Here is an 18,646-nt window from a genome sequence, read left to right on the forward strand (position 1 = left end):
AATTTGTGCCCCGTCCTCCCTCCCAAAGGAGTCTGCTTTGGCAAAGAAAGGATAAAACATCTAAAAACAGTTCCACCATAGACACTGACTGGGGAAGATGCCAAGGGAGGTTGAGGAATCCCATTTATTTGCAGTTCTTTTTAATTTCTGCAGATGTGAGGAGATTCTGACACTCTGGGAGGCAGGCCTAGGTTGTCCCTTGGGTTTCTGCTCTTAAAGAATACAGGATTCCTTCAGGTTCCCATTGTGGATGTCTATCTGTAAACCCCAATGTGGCCCTTTTTGCAGAGGCTCCGGAGGTGAAGGTGACCAGGAAGGCAGGCTATGACAACCTGGAAACCCTCGTTTGCCAAGTCCATGGCTTCTACCCCAAGGAGATTGATGCCAACTGGGTGAAGGACGGGGAGGTCTGGCAGGAGGGCACCTCCCGAGGATTGGTCGCCCCCAACTCGGACGGGACCTACTATGTCTTGCTCAGTGTCAGGATCGACCCCGAGGAGAGGGACCGCTTCTGGTGCCGGGTGGAGCATGACAGCCTGGAGAAGCCTCTGGACGTGGCCTGGGAGAAGGAGCCAGGTGAGAGACAGGCAGACAGGAGGGGAAGGGGGGGCTCTGGGAGGGGGATTTCCCCCCCATTTTATCTATTAAATTTCAATCCCAGTGATGAAGGGTGAGGAAAACAGCCAGAGACGCCCAACAGCTGCATCACAACTTAGATTGGCAACCCTTAGTTGGATCCTTTCTGGGAGCAAAACAAGTTACAGTTGTACCTTGGTTCTCAAAAGCCTTGGTACTCATCGGTTTTGGCTCCCAAATGCCGCAAACCTGGAAATGAGTGTTCCGGTTTGCAAACTTTTTTTGGAAGCCAAAAATCCGACGCGGCTTCCGATTGGCCGCTTTGCCTTGGTTTTCGAACGTTTTGGTAGGTTGAACGGACTACTGGAACGGATTCCGTTCGTCAACCAAGGTACGGCTGCATTTGGAATTTGAAGATTTCCATAGTAACGCACCTTTTTCAGGAAAGCACCTGCAAACTCGCAGGCCTTGAGCTCAAAATATTTTGTCATAGGTAAAAGACGGCGGCCATCTTTTCGTCTGTAAACGTGTGTGGTTCTGAGTTCACAAAGCATTCATAAATGCTCTGGTTTTTAGATGTGAATAACACCTTATTATGGCTTCCCCAGTTCTGTGGGGAACTCTTGCACACCTGACACAGGTGTTGCGGGGCTGGGAGTAGAGAAGGAGAAGCACCTTAAGATCCTTGGAGAAAAAGGCGGGATTATAATTACAAATAAATAAAAGTGAATGTCAGACCTCTCCCATGAATGGAAAATATTGCTCTGGATTTCCCTTCAATAATTTCCCCTTTCACCCCTAATCTACTTTTAGCATCCAACATGGGACTTGTTATTGGGTGTATCTTGGTAGCTGTCCTGCTGGCAGCAGCTGGAATTGCTGCGATCTTGGTGTGCATCAGTAAGTAACTTGTGAATGGACTTGCTGGGGGTTAGGGACCTAATTCTGTTGTGGGAGAGACTATATCCCCTTTTGAAGGAACCCAGGTGTCTCCATGGTCTGGTCTTCCCCCCCCCCCCCCCATCCCCTGGTGCTTGGTTCGTTCCTCATTCACCCCTGGAGATTATTAGGCAGGGACCAGAGGAGGCACCTGCCACGAGGTCCTTCCTACTTGCAGAGGATAAAGCTGGAGGATCTCTACAAAGTCTCTTTCCATCCTAACTCTCTGATTCTGTCTCTGCAGAGAAAAGGAGAGACGGATACAGAGCAGCAACAGGTGAGTGATGCCTTCCTCTTTGCACGTTCATTCCAACACAGGTAAATTCAGGGTGAGGACAATTAGTTGAGGCATGTGTAAGTATATTTCCTCTGCATTATGTTTATTTTTAAATTTTGTTGTTGTTCAGTCGTTCAGTCGTGTCCGACTCTTCGTGACCCCATGGACCAGAGCACGCCAGGCACGCCTATCCTTCACTGCCTCCCGCAGTTTGGCCAAACTCATGTTAGTAGCTTCGAGAACACTGTCCAACCATCTCATCCTCTGTCGTCCCCTTCTCCTTGTGCCCTCCATCTTTCCCAACATCAGGGTCTTTTCCAGGGAGTCTTCTCTTCTCATGAGGTGGCCAAAGTACTGGAGCCTCAACTTCAGGATCTGTCCTTCTAGTGAGCACTCAGGGCTGATTTCTTTAAGAATGGATAGGTTTGATCTTCTTGCAGTCCATGAGACTCTCAAGAGTCTCCTCCAGCACCACAATTCAAAAGCATAAATTCTTCGGCGATCAGCCTTCTTTATGGTCCAGCTCTCACTTCCGTACATTACTACTGGGAAAACCATAGCTTTAACTATACGGACCTTTGTCGGCAAGGTGATGTCTTTGCTTTTTAAGATGCTGTCTAGGTTTGTCATTATTATTATTATTGTTATTATTATTAAATTTGTGGACTGCCCTTCATCCATAAACCTCAGGGCAGTTCACAACATAAAAATGCAAGATAAAACACACAAAATATATGATAAAAACAACACACACACACACACACACACACACACACACACACAACCCTCTCTCCTTCAACTTTGTGCACTGCGCTGATGTTGCGTGTTACAGTGGTATAGAGATACTTTAATAAATTAAATACAGTGGTACCTCGGGTTAAGAACTTAATTCATTCCGGAGGTCCGTTCTTAACCTGCAACTGTTCTTAACCTGAAGCACCACTTTAGCTAATGGGGCCTCCCGCTGCGGCTGTGCCGTCAGAGCACGATTTCTGTTCTTATCCTGAAGCAAAGTTCTTAACCTGAAGCGTTATTTCTGGGTTGGCGGAGTCTGTAACCTGAAGCGTATGTAACCTGAAGCGTATGTAACCCGAGGTACCATTGTAATAAATAAAAAGCACAGAAAAGGGTTAGGACCTGGCCTCCTGAGACACTCTCATAGAATCATAGTGTTGGAAGAGACCACAAGGGCCATCCAGTCCAACCCCCTGCTAAGCAGGAAACACCATCAAAGCATTCCTGACAGATGGCTGTTAAGCCTCCGCTTAAAGACCTCCAAAGAAGGAGACTCCACCACACTCCTTGGCAGCAAATTCCACTGTCAAACAGCTCTTGTGCATACCTGTCTTGTTCTTCCTCTGCAGGTGACCCTGGAGAGGGTGGGGCCATCCCATGCGTGGTCCTTGAGGATGCTGAGCAGGCCTGATCTTGTGATTCACCAGCCAGGGCGGACAAGGGAGAGTTGCCTCTGGCCCAATGATGGTTGTTTGCTGATGTGGTTTTTGAGGATTTCCCCCGTATGGGGAGCGTGTCAGTTTGCATTTCTGAGTACAGGAAGTATTGTTCTGATGTGTAGAGATCTTTCCTGTTCTGCTTAATCCAAGAGGGTTCTGGAAGGTTTCTTCTCTGTGTGAAAGAAGCAAAGCCCAAATAGAGCCTTCTTAAAATGGCGGCCACTCGAGTGCTAATGCTACTGCTGCTGCTGCTGCTGGCACCAACAGAGCCCAGCCCCCTTCCTCTTGGCTCTAGGCAGGGCAGGGAGAGGCCAGGAGGAGGAAGAAGAAGAGTAAGAGTTTGGATTTGATATCCCGCTTTTCACTACCCGAAGGAGTCTCAAAGCGGCTAACATTCTCCTTTCCCTTCCTCCCCCAAAACAAACACCCTGTGAGCTGAGTGGGGCTGAGGGACTACAGAGAAATGTGACTAGCCCAAGGTCACCCAGCAGCTGCATGTGGAGGAGCGGAGACGCGAACCCGGTTCACCAGATTACAAGAAGGGAGGAGGCGCCGCTGAATGCGCATGCTGGCGCAGCCCAAACAATCAGATCCACGCCGATCCACGCTGCGATTCCTGGCCCATCCGCAGGACGGATCCAAAAGGCAACTGGGCCGGATCCAGCCCCCCGGGCCTTAGTTTGCCTACCCAGAGGGTGAACATTTAAGAATTGCTCTTGGCTGATGAAAAACACTGCACTTCGCCCTCAATTTCTCAGTAATGTTTCCTCTCCCTGCTTTTTGAAAGAGCAATATGTTTAAGATTTTGATTCCACACTATTAAGTAGTGGGTGGACTAGCAGTGATTGTTTGGGTTATTGAGAGCCAGTGTGGTGTAGTGGTTAAGAGCGGTAGACTCATAATCTGGTGAACCGGGTTCGCATCTCCGCTCCTCCACATGCAGCTGCTGGGTGACCTTGGGCTAGTCACATTTCTCTGTAGTCCCTCAGCCCCACTCACCTCACAAAGTGTTTGTTGTGGGGGAGGAAGGGAAAGGAGAACGTTAGCCGCTTTGAGACTTTTTCGGGTAGTGATAAAGCAGGATATCAAATCCAAACTCCCCTTCTTCTTATTCCTTCTGAGTACAGCTGGTTCAAACTGTTATTTCTTTCTGTCAAGGTCATGCTGACTAAAATAGTGAGGTCAGAAAGAACCTGAGTTTCATTCTCTCTCTCTTTCTTTCTATCTTTCTGGTGTGATGTTCTGTATATAGTGTTAAGGTTTTTGTCTTATTATATTGTTAAGTTTAAGTTAACTCTGCTGCAACTGGATTTCTTATGGACAGTGCCAATCCTGAATGTATTGGATTTGTGATCATTATGCTCATTTGCCTTCAGTAGCAGTAAAGCTCTGCTGGATGAAGTACAATTGCCTCTGGCCTATTTTCTGGGAACTCTTCAATCTATATATATATAAATGTTCCCATTGTGTGCGCGGTAGACACAGATGTTCTCCGTAACGGCTGGACCAAAGTGCATCAAATTAGGACAAAGCATAACTTGACCATCAAGGAAGGATCTGGCATCATAAAAATAAAATAAAAACACCTGTCATGCCTAAAATATAGAATAAAGGCAAAAAAAGTGGCGTGCCTATTATACCTCACCAGCAAAAGGAATGAAGACTCCAACAGCATCCAATAGAAAGGCGGATCACCCATCAACATCATCAGACCTGGCCAGAGCAACAATGCCTGTGTCCTCACCTAAAATGGCTACCGCAGCTTCGCATGCGCCGAGAAAAAAAACACACAGAGAGCAGGAGGCATGCCTGAGAGGTCGCACTGAGTAAGACCGGCTCTGAGGGGATTTTGTCGCTGGGGTGCGTGATTTTGGGACTGGGTAATTTTGAGACTGGGGTGGGGGAGAATACTCTTTAAGGTTGCCAGTGCCCTCACCTAAAATGGCCGCCGCAGCTTCGCATGTAAAATGCATCTCTGAGTTATTTGTGGGGCATAGGAATTAGTTCATTCCCCCCAAAAAAATATAGTCCAGCCTACCACATGGTCTGAGGGAAAGTGGACCGGCCCACGGCTGAAAAAGGTTGCTGACCCCTGCTCTAAAGGGACAGGGAAGAATGAAAACAGGAGCTTCCAGAATACTCTTGGGGTCTGGAGAATTTTAAAAAGAAAAGAAAAAAAGAAAGAAAGAAAAACCCACAGCAACGCGTGGCTGGGCCAGCTAGTGTGTTTCACTTTTTCCTCCACACATGCGACAGATAGACCCTCAGAGAGATTGAAGGATATCTCGGGAGTGATCCCGTTTAAAATTGCTGCATCTCCGGGACTCCAGAGAAGCAGACAAAGAGAATCAGATCTGTGGAACGATGAGGGGGAGAGAAGTCAAACGAAGGGCCTGAGATGCCACTGATACGTCAGGACTGTGGGAAAGTATTCCTGGCGCCTAAAAAAAATGCCTAAGTGGAGACACACCAACTTCGCTCCTTTCCCCCCTTCATGAGCCTGATTAAGATGTTGACAAAGCAGATTCCCACACAGAAATGTGCGCACACACAACTGAACACACATGTGCATGCACACAGTGGTGGAAAGCCATGGACCACACGGGGCACAGTTTTTCTCTAGCAAAGTTTATTGCCGTCAGCGGAGGGGGGTGCACATTGAGACTGATAGGGCAGGAGGCAGGGAGGCCAACACTAGGGGGAGCCACAGCCAAAGGCAGGTTGGTGGGGCAGTGCCCCATTGTCCAAATGGGCCGGCCTCCACTAACGGGATTAATAAAAAAGAGGGGAGGGGAGAAAATTCATTCGTCGTAGAACTTGGGAATCTCGTCTCCCACGACAACTTCCTCCTTGACACCCTCTTTGGTGATGGTGGCGAGGTAAATGACTCCCCCGCTGGATCCGTCCCGGCACATGGCGAGAGCAATGGCTGAAAGGAGAGGGAAGAGAAAGGAAAGGGGGCGTTTAAATTCAGCTGATGCTGTAGAAAAAGCTTTGAGGATGAGCATGATATAATAAATTTGTTGTTGTGGGGTCAGCAACCTTTTTCAGCCGTGGGCTGGTCCACCGTCCCCCAGACCATGTGGTGGGCCAGACTATATTTTTTGGGGGGGGGGGAATGAACGAATTCCTGTGCCCCACAAATAACCCAGAGATGCATTTTAAATAAAAGGACACATTCTACTCATGTAAAAACATGCTGATTCCCGGACTGTCTGTGGGCCGGATTGAGAAGGCGATTGGGCCGCATCTAGCCCATGGGCCTTAGGTTGCCTACCCCTGTTGTTGTTGGTAGGGCCTATCAGCACTATACATTTAAAACAGTACCAAAGCACTTTAAACAGTCAAGCCTTCTCCCCAAGAAGCCTGGGAACTGTAGTTTGTTAAGGCTGCTCCATGCTGTTGGGAGACTCCCAGTCTGCTTGCAGAGCTACAATTCCCAATGTTCCCTTGGGAAGAACAGGGATTGATTGTTAAACCACTCTTGGAATTGTAGCTTTGTGGAGGGAATGAGGCATTTCCTAACAACTCTCAGCACCCTTCACATCAGTTCCCAGGATTACCGTATTTTTCGCTCCATAGGGTGCACCGGACCATAGGGCACACCTCGTTTTTAGAGGAGGAAACAAGAATTTTTTTTCTGGTTTTCCTCCTCTAAAAGCTCTGTTTTTTGAGGATCGGCTGAAAGTTTCGCAGCTTTTTTTTGCAAAGGGAAAAGCCCCCTTTTTAGGATCAACTAAAAGTTTTGCAGCTTTTTTTGCAAAGGGAAAAACCCTTTTTTTTGAGGATCAGCTACAAGTTTTGCAGCTTTTTTTGCAGCGGGGGGGGGGAAGCAAAGCTCCTTTTGCAAAGGGGGGAAAGCAAAGAGGAAAAGCCCCATTTTTATGGTGTTCAACTCACATTTCTGCAGCTTCTAAAGGAAAGGGAGCCTTTTCTACAGTTTCCAAACAGATAATCTAATCAGCCAGTCCCATGTCGCTGGGGAAACAAACAACCTCCCTCTGCAGCACATTCAACAATGGAGGGCGGGGCTGAAAGGGAGCCGGGGACTCTTATCTCTCTCCCGATCTCTTGCTGATCAGCTGCTGAGCGGGGTCCTTTCAACACCCCCTTTTCTCTTTGTAAAATAAAAAGCCTGATCCTCTTTTGGCCCCTGGGCAATTCAGCTCCAGGGACCACCATTCGCGCCATAAGACGCACAGATATTTCCCCATACTTTTTAGGAGGAAAAAAGTGCATCTTATGGAGCGAAAAATATGGTATTTGGGGGAAAGCCATGAGTGTTTAAAGTAGCATCACAGCACTTTGATATGCCTAGTGCAGATGGGGCCCTGTTGCTTTTATGGAGCCACTCGCAGAGCTATAAAAACCACAACCCATTTCAAGGAAATACTGCGACTTCCTCCAAGGGTTAACAACGATGAACAGTGGTTAGCGATGGTTCTCCAAGCTCCATCTTTGACACAACGGCGCCATGATTTCGCTTTAAATCCTGCCCCCACCAAACCACAGACCCCAAAGAAAGTGGAAGTTAGGAAACAATAGACAGGTATTTGTGAAAAAATGGGAGAGATACAGAAAGTACCTGCAAGGCATCAAAAACGGTATAAAGTCTGTGGCGGCTTTTGAATGATCCTGGAGGAAAATATTGTTTGTCAGAAAAGGAAGCAGTGTTTGGGTTTGTAGAAGGTTTTGGAATTCAATAAAGGACAAATGAAAATGTCAAGTACTTTCACAAGTAGAAAATGAACGCTTATCAGGAAAGACACAGGAAGTCTACATGTTGTGTGTTTATTTAAGTATTAAACTAAGGTTTAGTTTATGTTTATAATTTAGGTTTAAGTTAAGAAGTAAAGAAGAATTGAAATGTTTGTATGTGTGGGTGTGGGTGCGTATAAAATAATTGATCAGTTGTCTTATATAAGTTCTCATACGTTGTTATGTACTACTGGTATTATTGGCGTTATTTTTAGTTTGTGTTTTGTGGTCTATTGTTGTTTGTTTATCTTCTGATTTTGTATTATTATTTCTATGTTTAGCTTGACGAGTGTACGTTTATGTGTTGTAAATAAATTAAAAAAAAAAAAGGAAATTAGGATCTACAAATCCCGTTTCGGAGCTACTTCTCTCCGAGTCGGGGTCAAACTCTGCACCTCCCGTGAAGATGAGACTGGACTTTCTAGGAGTCTAGCTTTGTTTCCGCCTCTCCACTCCCCCCAAAAAGTCCCTTTCACGCCACCACCATGAAATGGACACAGCTTAGACGGCTACCGTTCATTGTGAACTGGCGACATTCTTCCCGGCTCATTCCTGGCTTGTAGGCAGAGTCGACGTAGCCGTAAATGTACGTGCTCCCAGATCCGCCAATCGCGAAAGGCTGCCGGGTCAGCATCCCACCCAGAGTCCCGTACACCTGGAAGGTATCAGAGAATGAGTGGAGGAGGTGGGAAGGCAGAAACCATCCCTGGCCCATCGTTCTCTCTGCTTACTTGCCCGCCTTTCTTGGGGTCCCATCCTGCCACCATGAGGTGAGCCGAAAACTCCTCCTTGTACTTGTAGCTGATGTTTTTCACCAAGGTGGCTGCGGCCAGGACCAGCGGGGGACTCTCCACGTTCAAGCTGCCGGGGAGACGAACGAAATATTACGCAAAAACGAGGGGAATTGGGTCCTGCAAGAAAACCACAGCAGTGCAGCGCACTCCTGCTCAGGGTTCTAGCCGGGCAGCCAGCCATGCCATGCCCTTTTTCAAGATACTCCATCACATTCAGCATTCTGTGACTACTGAGCATGCTCAGAAGAAGAAGAAGAAGAAGAAGAAGAAGAAGAAGAGTTTGGATTTGATATCCCGCTTTTCACTACCCGAAGGAGTCTCAAAGCGGCTCACATTCTCCTTTTCCTTCCTACCCCACAACAAACACTCTGTGAGGTGAGTGGGGCTGAGAGATTTCAAAGAAGTGTGACTGGCCCAAGGTCACCCAGCAGCTGCATGTGGAGGAGCAGAGATGCAAACTCGGTTCACCAGATTACAAGTCTACCACTCTTAACCACTACACCACACTGGCTCAATCCTCGCTGGCCTGTTTTTTTGGGGTGGGGTGATGGATCACTGCCTTGTCGTGGCAAAGGGGCTTGAATAACTCAGGGAATAATAATATTAATAATAGTAATAATAATAATATTTATTATTTGTACCCCGCCCATCTGGCTGGATTTCCCCAGCCACTCTGGGCGGCTTCCAACAGAAATCAAATACAAAAATGTCACACATTAAAAACTTGCCTAAAAAGGGCTGCCTTCAGGTATTTTCTGAATGTCAGGTAGTTGTTTATTTCCTTGACCTGTGATGGGAGGGCATTCCACAGGGCAGGCGCCACTACCGAGAAGGCCCTATGCCATGCAGGCCCACCCAAGATGGACAGGTCATAGCGGAGAGTTTAGACTAAATGTGATCCACCTGGATAGTAATGTACGGAAGTGAGAGCTGGACCATAAAGAAGGCTGGTCGCCGAAGAATTGATGCTTTTGAATTGTGGTGCTGGAGGAGACTCTTGAGAGTCCCATGGACTGCAAGAAGATCAAACCTATCCATTCTTAAAGAAATCAGCCCTGAGTGCTCACTAAAAGGACAGATCCTGAAGTTGAGGCTCCAGTACTTTGGCCACCTCATGAGAAGAGAAGACTCCCTGGAAAAGACCCTGATGTTGGGAAAGATGGAGGGCACAAGGAGAAGGGGACGACAGAGGATGAGATGGTTGGACAGTGTTCTCGAAGCTACTAACATGGGTTTGGCCAAACTGCGAGAGGCAGTGAAGGATAGGCGTGCCTGGCGTGCTCTGGTCCATGGGGTCACGAAGAGTCGGACACGACTGAACGACTGAACAACAACAACAACGATCCACCTGGAGAAGGAACTGGCAAGCTACTCCAGTATCCCTGCCAAGAAAACTCCATGGACAAAGACAACAGACTTTCTCCCACCCTTCACATTTTCTCCACTTTTTTTTGTATTTCTGCAAAATTTGGGGGGGTCTCCCCACCTCCGCAAACCGGCTGATTCTCTTGTGTGAGAATAAGAACATTGACCTTGCCGTTTCTATATAGGATATGCTCCCCTCACTTTAAAATATACACTGAACGCGAAGAGATCTGCACAAGCCCCTTTTCACATGTACAGTGCTACCTCGGAAGTCGAACGGAATCCGTTCCGCAAGTCCGTTCGACTTCCAAAACCAAGGCGCCGCTTCTGATTGGCTGCAGGATATCTCCTGATAGCAACAGCCTTAACGGCTGAGTCTGGAGTCTCCTTTTCTGGGAAATCAGGTGAGAACAGAGAAGAGAGAACAGAGACTTCTTCCTACTTTGGCCACTAGAGGGCGGTGCAGTACCAAGAAACTGTATTTTCTCTTCCAGAAACCAGGCTGAGTTCACACAACATCTGAATCAATTGTTGGGTAGCTTAAAATTTGATGGGGTAAAATTTGATGGGGTCCGCCATCTTGAGGCTTGCAGCTGGCAGTGTGGCTAGACCTCAGGGCCAAGACCCAGCCCCCACCCCACCTATTACCATCTAAAGGTAAAGGTAAAGGGACCCCTGACCATCAGGTCCAGTCGTGTCCGACTCTGGGGTTGCGGCGCTCATCTCGCTCTATAGGCCAAGGGAGCCGGCGTTTGTCCGCAGACAGCTTCCGGATCATGTGGCCAGCATGACAAAGCCGCTTCTGGCGAACCAGAGCAGCGCACGGAAACGCCGTTTACCTTCCCGCCGGAGCGGTCCCTATTTATCTACTTGCACTTTGACGTGCTTTCGAACTGCTAGGTGGGCAGGAGCTGGGACCGAGCAACGGGAGCTCATCCCGTGTCAGGGATTCGAACCGCCAACCTTCTGATCAGCAAGCCCTAGACTCTGTGGTTTAACCCACAGCTAGGAAGCAGCAAAAAATGGTGGAAATGGCAAAATGGGGGGGGGGAGAGACACAAGAATGCCACAAGGCCTGCCAAATCATTGAGGTTGGTCACCACAGCAACCTCCCTTTATTCTTATTTTTTAAGACATGTTTATAGCCACTTGAGTCCAGATGCTCATTTTCTTTAAATATTTTTCCTTAAAAATATATATTACTTTTTTCCCCTTACAACAAAATAATACTTGTGTCCAAGCAAAGGCACTAAGCACAAGGGAAACAGAAGCAAACTCCATTTTATTCCTGTAGTCGTTAAGGTGCTGCGAGTTTAAAATGAGAAACTGTACATGCTCAGAGTATTTATTTCTTTTTTTAAAAAAAAGGATTGGCCAATTTTCTTTGTTGTTTACTCTAGGTTGGGGAAACTTTTTGGCCAGGGAGACCAGATCTTTATTATACCCTGTCTCCGTGAGCCAACTGTGACAGGTGGGCTGGGTGGACAACCCTCCTGTCAATCATCTGTCATCAAATGATTGATAAATGGATTGTCCCACCCACCTGTCATAGAATCATAGTTACATAAGGATCATTGAGTCCAACCCAACCCAGGAATCTTTTGCCCAGTGTGGGCCTCGAACCCACAGCCCTGAGATTAAGAGTCCCATGCTCTGCCAAAACTGCTGTTAAAATGGAACGTTCCCTCTCTTAGTCAGAACGAAATAAAAAATAAGAAATTCTTTCCAGTAGCACCTTAGAGACCAACTAAGTTTATTCTTGGTATGAGCTTTCGTGTGCATGCACACTTCTTCAGATACAGTGAAACAGAAGTCACCAGACCCTTAAATATAGTGAGGGAGTGGGGAGGGGTATTGCTCAGAAGGGTGGTGGGAATGGGGGATCAGCTGATAGGTGTGGAAAACCTGTTAAGGGCTGCAGTTTTAATATTGTATTTTTAAATTTGTATTTTAATCTGTTATTTTAAATTGATTGTGTTATGTTTTTGCTGGAATTTTAATTAGTGTTAGCCACCCTGAGCCCGGTTTTTGGCTTGGAAGGGCGGGGTATAAATAAAAACTTCTTCTTCTTCTTCTTCTTCTTATTATTATTATTATTATTATTATTATTAATGACTGCAGTTGGTCTTACAGGAAAAAGCAAGGGGTGAGAAGCAGACACGGAGCAATGGATTCAAACTACAAGAAAGAAGATTCCACCTAAACATTAGGAAGAACTTCCTGACAGTGAGAGCTGTTCGGCAGTGGAATTTGCTGCCAAGGAGTGTGGTGGAGTCTCCTTCTTTGGAGGTCTTTAAGCAGAGGCTTGACAGCCATCTTTTCAGGAATGCTTTGATGGTTTTTCCTGCTTGGCAGGGGGTTGGACTGGATGGCCCTTGTGGTCTCTTCCAACTCTATGATTCTATGAATTAGTTGCAATTCTAATTGTAACTGTTCCCTCTCTTGTTTTTGCAGTGGCCACCTCATGAGAAGAGAAGACTCCCTAGAAAAGACCCTGATGTTGGGAACGATGGAGGGCACAAGGAGAAGGGGACGACAGAGGATGAGATGGTTGGACAGTGTTCTCGAAGCTACTAACATGAGTTTGGCCAAACTGCGGGAGGCAGTGAAGGATAGGCGTGCCTGGCGTGCTCTGGTCCATGGGGTCACAAAGAGTCGGACACGACTGAACGACTGAACAACAACAACCCTGAAAATCGCCTGAGCTAAGGTGATGCTTGGCCCTCTGGAGATGGCACCTGTTGCTGGCAGCCTGCCCCCTCCCTCACCTGAGAAGCTGCCACTAGTGCTCACCTGTGCAGCTCTAGCTGGTAGCTCACCATGTCGGCAATGGCCTGCGCATCTGCTGCCGAGCCAGATAGGGCGCAATAAATTCGGTTGTGCAGCCGCTCCAGCTTGTTGAAGACGCAGTTCACCACGGACTGCCTGGGATGTGGAAGGAGATGTCAAAGGCACAGTGCGAAAGGAGAGAGAGAGACATTACAGCGGCAAAAATCAACATTCCCACAACTCCAGGAAAGGAATCCCACAGATATTTCAACAGAGGAAATCAGAGGTGGGCATTTTGCCTGTCGTGCACGGCCCGGCACACTTCACGTGGTTCCAGCAACTGAGAGCTGTAAACAGGACTCTGGAAGCCAGCCATTTAACTGGGCAAGCAGCTAGTCCTGTGGAAGGTGGCTTTTCTTCATGCGTTCAAGGCCTCGTTTGGACAAAGAGATATAATAATAATAATAATAATAATAATAATAATAATAATAATAATTTATTTATACCCCGCCCTTCCCAGCCAAAAACCGGGCTCAGGGCGGCTAACACTAATTAAAATCACAGCAAAAACATAAACACGATCAATTTAAAATAACAGATTAAAATACAAATTCAAAAATTCAAAATTAAAACTGCAGTCTCATTTTCAAATAGCCCACCAATAAAAGAATGAAGCATAAATATCAAACAGAAACCAACCCAAAGGCCAGGTGGAACAGCTCCGTCTTGCAGGCCCTGCGGAAAGATGCCAAATCCCGCAGGGCCCTGGTCTCTTGTGACAGACAGTTCCACCAAGTCGGGGCCAATACTGAGAAGGCCCTGGCCCTAGTTGAGGCCAACCTAGCATCTTTGTTGCTCGGGACCTCCAAAAGATTATTATTTGAGGACCTTAAGGTCCTACATGGGACATACCAGGAGAGGCGGTCCCGCATCTCGGAGGAAGGAAACTTCCGCCCAGAAAACTAGCCCCGGAAATGTTACATTGCCCTGTGATTCCCACCATTGGGTGGAGAGACCAGACATATTAGACAGGTGTGCACAAACCCACAAACACCCCTCTTTCTCAAATGCACAACACTTACCCTGCAGATACTCGGGAGTCAGATCCAATCACAACCCCTCCGTCAAACTCCACGGCCATGATGGTTGTCTGCAGAAGGGGAAATAAGGGGGAGTCCTGAGTTCTTTCAGGGGTGACTGGTGCCCCTTGGAACTGGTAGGGCAGCAGGCCAGGAGCCGAACAGAAGGTGGCGCCAGAACCGACTAAAGCGGAACCTCGTTTTGCCGCCGGGATCCCTTCTGGAGCCCCGGCCGCAAGCCAAAAATGACGCAGGCCAAAACGCCGCGTCTGCGCATGGAGCGGTTTTGCGCTTAATGTTCATGCGCGAAGCTCGATTTAGCGCTTCTGCGCGAGTGGCAAACCTGGAAGTAACCTGTTCCGGTACTTCCGGGTTTGCTGCGGACGTTCGCCGGAACGGACGCAAGCGGAGGCGGACGCAGGACGTGATTTGACTGTAATTCTATTGCTTGTCCCTCCTCCCCACTGAGTTTGACAAGGACAACACCGAGACTGAGCAGGCAGCATAGCTGTCAAGTTTCAGATTTGAAAATAAGGGATCAGCAGTCTCACCTATCCCGGGGACAGTCACATGTCAGTGGTGGGCGGAGCCAGAAGCAAAAGTGGGCGGAGCAGCAATGTGAACTCCAAGCGGGCTCGGGATCGGAGCGGAGCAAAGAGGAGGGCAGCCATGTGCTCCGCGCGATGGAGCCCCATCGTCTTCTTGTCTGATCCCATCAAAACAGGACAGGAAGCAGCAGCTGCTCAAAGGCAGCCAGGCTCCGCCCACCAGCTAACCCTATTGGCCGGCTGAGGGGCTCGGCGGCAACGGATAGGGGCTGATGCAGGGGGAGGAATACACCCCCCTGTAAGCACGGGAAACGGCTCCTAATTGTTTTGAGGGCTGAGGCTTTTCTCTCCAAGTAGGCGAGGTCTTCCCACCCAGTCCCTGGCCAGCAGGGGAGGAGCTGCTTCCATTAAAACGGGAAATTTAAGGGAAATAAAAAATAAGGGAGAGCAGCGGGAAACTGCTTAAAATAAGGGAGAATCCCGGGGAAAACGGGATACTTGACAGCACTGGCAGGCAGGCAGGCGGAGGGCAGAGTGAGGCTGGTGGGGCAGTGCCCCATTTGCCCCAGGGAAGCAGACTCCATGGAGATCTTTTGCAAAGGAGACGAAATGGGGGGTAGGGTTTTCGTCGGCATTTGGAGGCCCTGGCCCCCTGGCACTGATAGTTTTAGACTCGTGCAATCAGTGAGACAGCTGGATTCTAAATGGAGCAGGGTTATTATTATTATTATTAATTAGGCTACTGTAGAGAAGAGAGGATAAAATACTGCTGGTTATAGATTCCAACATTTGCTTCAAACATGCGTCTAAAGAAGATTGGAAAATGTTTATTGAATATATGGGAAATACAGTCGTACCTCGGGTTACGTAAACTCCGGGTTACGTACTTTTCGGGTTACAAACTCTGGTGACCCGGAAGAGCAACCCGGAGTGCGCACGATGTGCGTATGCGCAGAAGCGTTCTGTGCAGTTCGCGCATGCACAGACGCGTTCACGCATGCGCAAACCGCTACTTCCAGGTTTTTCGCGCGCTTGTTTGGGTTGCGTACTTTTCGGGTTACGATCTGTAACCCGGAACCAATTATGTACGCAACCCAGGGTACCGCTGTAACTGTGTACAGCTGAGAACGCTGGCAGATTTCAAATAAATTCAACAGTGTAAGTAAGTTTCCGTGGTTGCAATAATGGAATACTGAGTGGTACAGTTTTTGTAAAGATGCAGGGATTTATGATATGTAAAGTGAACCACGGAAAGAGAAGAAGGGAAGTCATGGATATTTTAAGGATGGAAAATGAGTATTTAAAACCGTAAAACAGAAAATTTAATAAAAATTATATATAATAAAAAAAATTGGCTGACTTTAAATCTAAATAGGAAGCCGGGCTTTGCAATCTTGCAGTAGTGAAGATGCAAGTTAAAAGACGTAGCTACGTGCTACCAGGGATCATTTATTGTCTTCCTCTCTTTTGGGCCTATTAACAGATCCGTTTTGCAGGGGTATAAATATTAATGTTATTATTTGACATCCAGCAGGGCAAAGGAGATGGAACCAATGCCGAAGAAACTTATTATTTGAATACAACAATGCTCCTCGCAGCTCATTTTTTCTAGCATTCATTAATGATGCTGATGGGGGTCCCTTCCTTCTCCTCCCCCCCACCCAGGCAGCATCAGGTGGCTGAAATGCCCTTACATTTCCCACAATGCACCTGGCAGAGCATCACTCTGCGGCACTGTGGGAAACTGAAAAGGGGGCTAGACACAGCCGCCCAGGGCTACACAAGAGTGCAACCGCCGCATCTAGGGGAGTCCACCTGAAACCCACTGATAGGGAGGGGCGGCTAGCAGAGGACCCTCAGACCTGGAGCCAGCCCTGGGCTGAGGGCAGATCCATAACACCGCCCTCTCCATTAAACTGCACACTTCCTGCTTATCAGTTATATGCGGTATTATCCGCCATTGCCTCTGCAAAGGAGCGAAAGGCTGGCACATCCGCACAGAAGATTCAAAACTGCACTGTATTCCCGATTGGATCTGTTTTGTACGAAACTGTTTCACTGGTTGTATCTATTGCTCCAATATTTGTTATGTAAAAGGCAGAGGATATTAACCTCCTGTGCGTCTGGTCAGGCATATCCCCTTGAGTTCAATGGGACTTACTCTCAGGTAGACCTCTATGTACTATAGGGGTACAACCCAAATGCAACAATGTCTGGAGGTGAAGGGGGGAGCTATTGGACGTGTTTAAATTGAGGGGCTGCTTCACCAACCAAACCAGAAAAGCTTGTGCAAAATAATAAATATGAATAATGGGGGAAAGGAAAAAAAATGTCCTCAATTTGAATTAACTGATACAGTTCACAAAAGCCCGGGGAGGGGTTGTTTATTGGTGTTTGTGCATGTGCAGAGCGTTAACTGTTCACTGCACACGGCTCTGGGCTGGTTTATTCACTTTGATCTCATTCGTTTGGGGAGTGGGTGCTACTGCCTAGTGGGTAGAGCTTTGAACCCGGGGAGGTCACACCACTTCTAACAGATAAGTCGTTTAATGTTGGGTAAACCTTTTTCTCTCTGCCTCAGTTTCTCCTCTGTAAAATGCGAACAGCTGGGCCCATTCCTTCCTCAGAGGTTTTTAAGCAGAGGTTAGCTGAGTTCCAGGGGGTTGGACTAGATGACCCTCGGGGCCCGTTCCAGGTCTACAAATTCTACGTTTCTGTGATTCTGTTAATATTCTGTTAATATTCGTATGCACACGAAAGCTCATACCGAGAACAAACTTAGTTGGTCTCTAAGGTGCTACTGGAAGGAATTTTTTTTATTTTGTTTCGACTATGGCAGACCAGCACAGCTACCTACCTGTATTCTGTAGGGGATATGGGAAGAGGAATGATGTACTTCACACAACAGGCGAATACACCAATAGGATTAGAAGGGGGGGAGCCTCACTCCGAAAGCAATTTCTGCCTTGCGAGAAACCCACAATTTAGTAAAATACTATGGGCAAAAAAAGAATAATAATTTGTTGTCGTTCAGTCGTGTCCGACTCTTCATGACCCCATGGACCAGAGCACGCCAGCATTATAATAAATAATAATAATAATAATAATAATAATAATAATAATAATAATGGTTCCAGTTACAGGTAGGTGGCCGTGTTGGTCTACCATAGTTAAAACAAAATAAAATAAAAAATTCCTTCCAGTAGCACCTTAGAGACCAACTAAGTTTGTTCTTGGTATGAGCTTTCGTGTGCATGTATCTGAAGAAGTGTGCATGCACACGAAAGCTCATACCAAGCATAAACTTAGTTGGTCTCTAAGGTGCTACTGGAAGGAATTTTTTTATTTTGTTTTGTTTTAATAATCTTGATGATAATGATAATAAAAATAAATAGTGTGGGTGAGATCCGTGACTGACTGTGGTGCAAAACTGCCCTCCTGCCTCCGTTTTTCCTCACTAACATGAAACAGGTGAATGTACCTTAAGCCCCCTCCCCGATTTCGCTCTCCCCCACCCACCCATCTATCCAGCCCCAAACTAGTCCCTATTTGGGGGGAGCGACCACCTCCCCCCCCCCCAAAAAAGTGTCCAGGGCCGTTTGGATTCCTGCCCTCTCCGAATCCTAGGCAAACCTCACGCGTCCAGGATACCCGCAGAGATACTCACGCCGATGCTGATCTTCTGCGGCCCGCGGTGGCCCATGGTGGCCCCCGATCCGGAGCGCTGCAGGCAGATTCTTCCGCGGGAACCGGCCGAGAATGAAAGTGATAGACGGCGGCGATGCCTGCAGAGCCGCTCGCGGCCGCCAGAGGGCGCCCCTCCTCGCGTTAAAGTTTAACCTGGCTCTGAATGGGGCGCGGTGGGGCGATGGGGGGTGGGGTGGGGGGGCGATGATCAGCCTTTGCTGCCCCTGGATGGGGATCTGGGTCTTCAGGCATCCCAAGCCGCTTCCCCAGCGTTCAGATTACTGGCAGCCAGCTCTCCGGAGCCTGTTGCCGCTGCCGAGGTTCACATTTCTAAATGAATGAATGAATGAATGAACGCGCGTTAACCCTCCGGCATGGGGAAGAATCGCGACGGCGAGAG

General features: G+C 47.7%; 2 protein-coding genes across 2 annotated transcripts in view; one reads left to right on the plus strand and one right to left on the minus strand.

Annotated features, from left to right (window-relative positions):
• LOC117042852 (BOLA class I histocompatibility antigen, alpha chain BL3-7-like) overlaps window positions 1-3,233 on the plus strand; it is a 34,102-nt gene extending 30,869 nt beyond the window's left edge. The window contains exons 8-11 of the mRNA XM_033142511.1: window positions 289-576; window positions 1,390-1,476; window positions 1,760-1,792; window positions 3,157-3,233. Of these exons, the coding sequence (XP_032998402.1) occupies window positions 289-576; window positions 1,390-1,476; window positions 1,760-1,792; window positions 3,157-3,218 (470 nt within the window). The 3' untranslated portion in view covers window positions 3,219-3,233. The remainder of the gene's footprint in view (window positions 1-288; window positions 577-1,389; window positions 1,477-1,759; window positions 1,793-3,156) is intronic.
• Window positions 3,234-5,858: 2,625 nt separating this feature from the next.
• PSMB9 (proteasome 20S subunit beta 9) lies at window positions 5,859-18,300 on the minus strand. Its single transcript, XM_033142458.1, has 6 exons — window positions 18,227-18,300; window positions 14,015-14,082; window positions 12,957-13,088; window positions 8,736-8,865; window positions 8,518-8,659; window positions 5,859-6,175 (listed from the first exon to the last, which is right to left on the minus strand). The coding sequence occupies exons 1-6, from the start codon at window positions 18,260-18,262 to the stop codon at window positions 6,048-6,050; spliced, it is 636 nt and encodes a 211-aa protein (XP_032998349.1). The 5' UTR covers window positions 18,263-18,300; the 3' UTR covers window positions 5,859-6,047.
• Window positions 18,301-18,646: the final 346 nt, after the last annotated feature.

This window comes from Lacerta agilis, chromosome 2 (genome assembly GCF_009819535.1).
Source record: "Lacerta agilis isolate rLacAgi1 chromosome 2, rLacAgi1.pri, whole genome shotgun sequence".
Taxonomy (NCBI): domain Eukaryota; kingdom Metazoa; phylum Chordata; class Lepidosauria; order Squamata; family Lacertidae; genus Lacerta; species Lacerta agilis.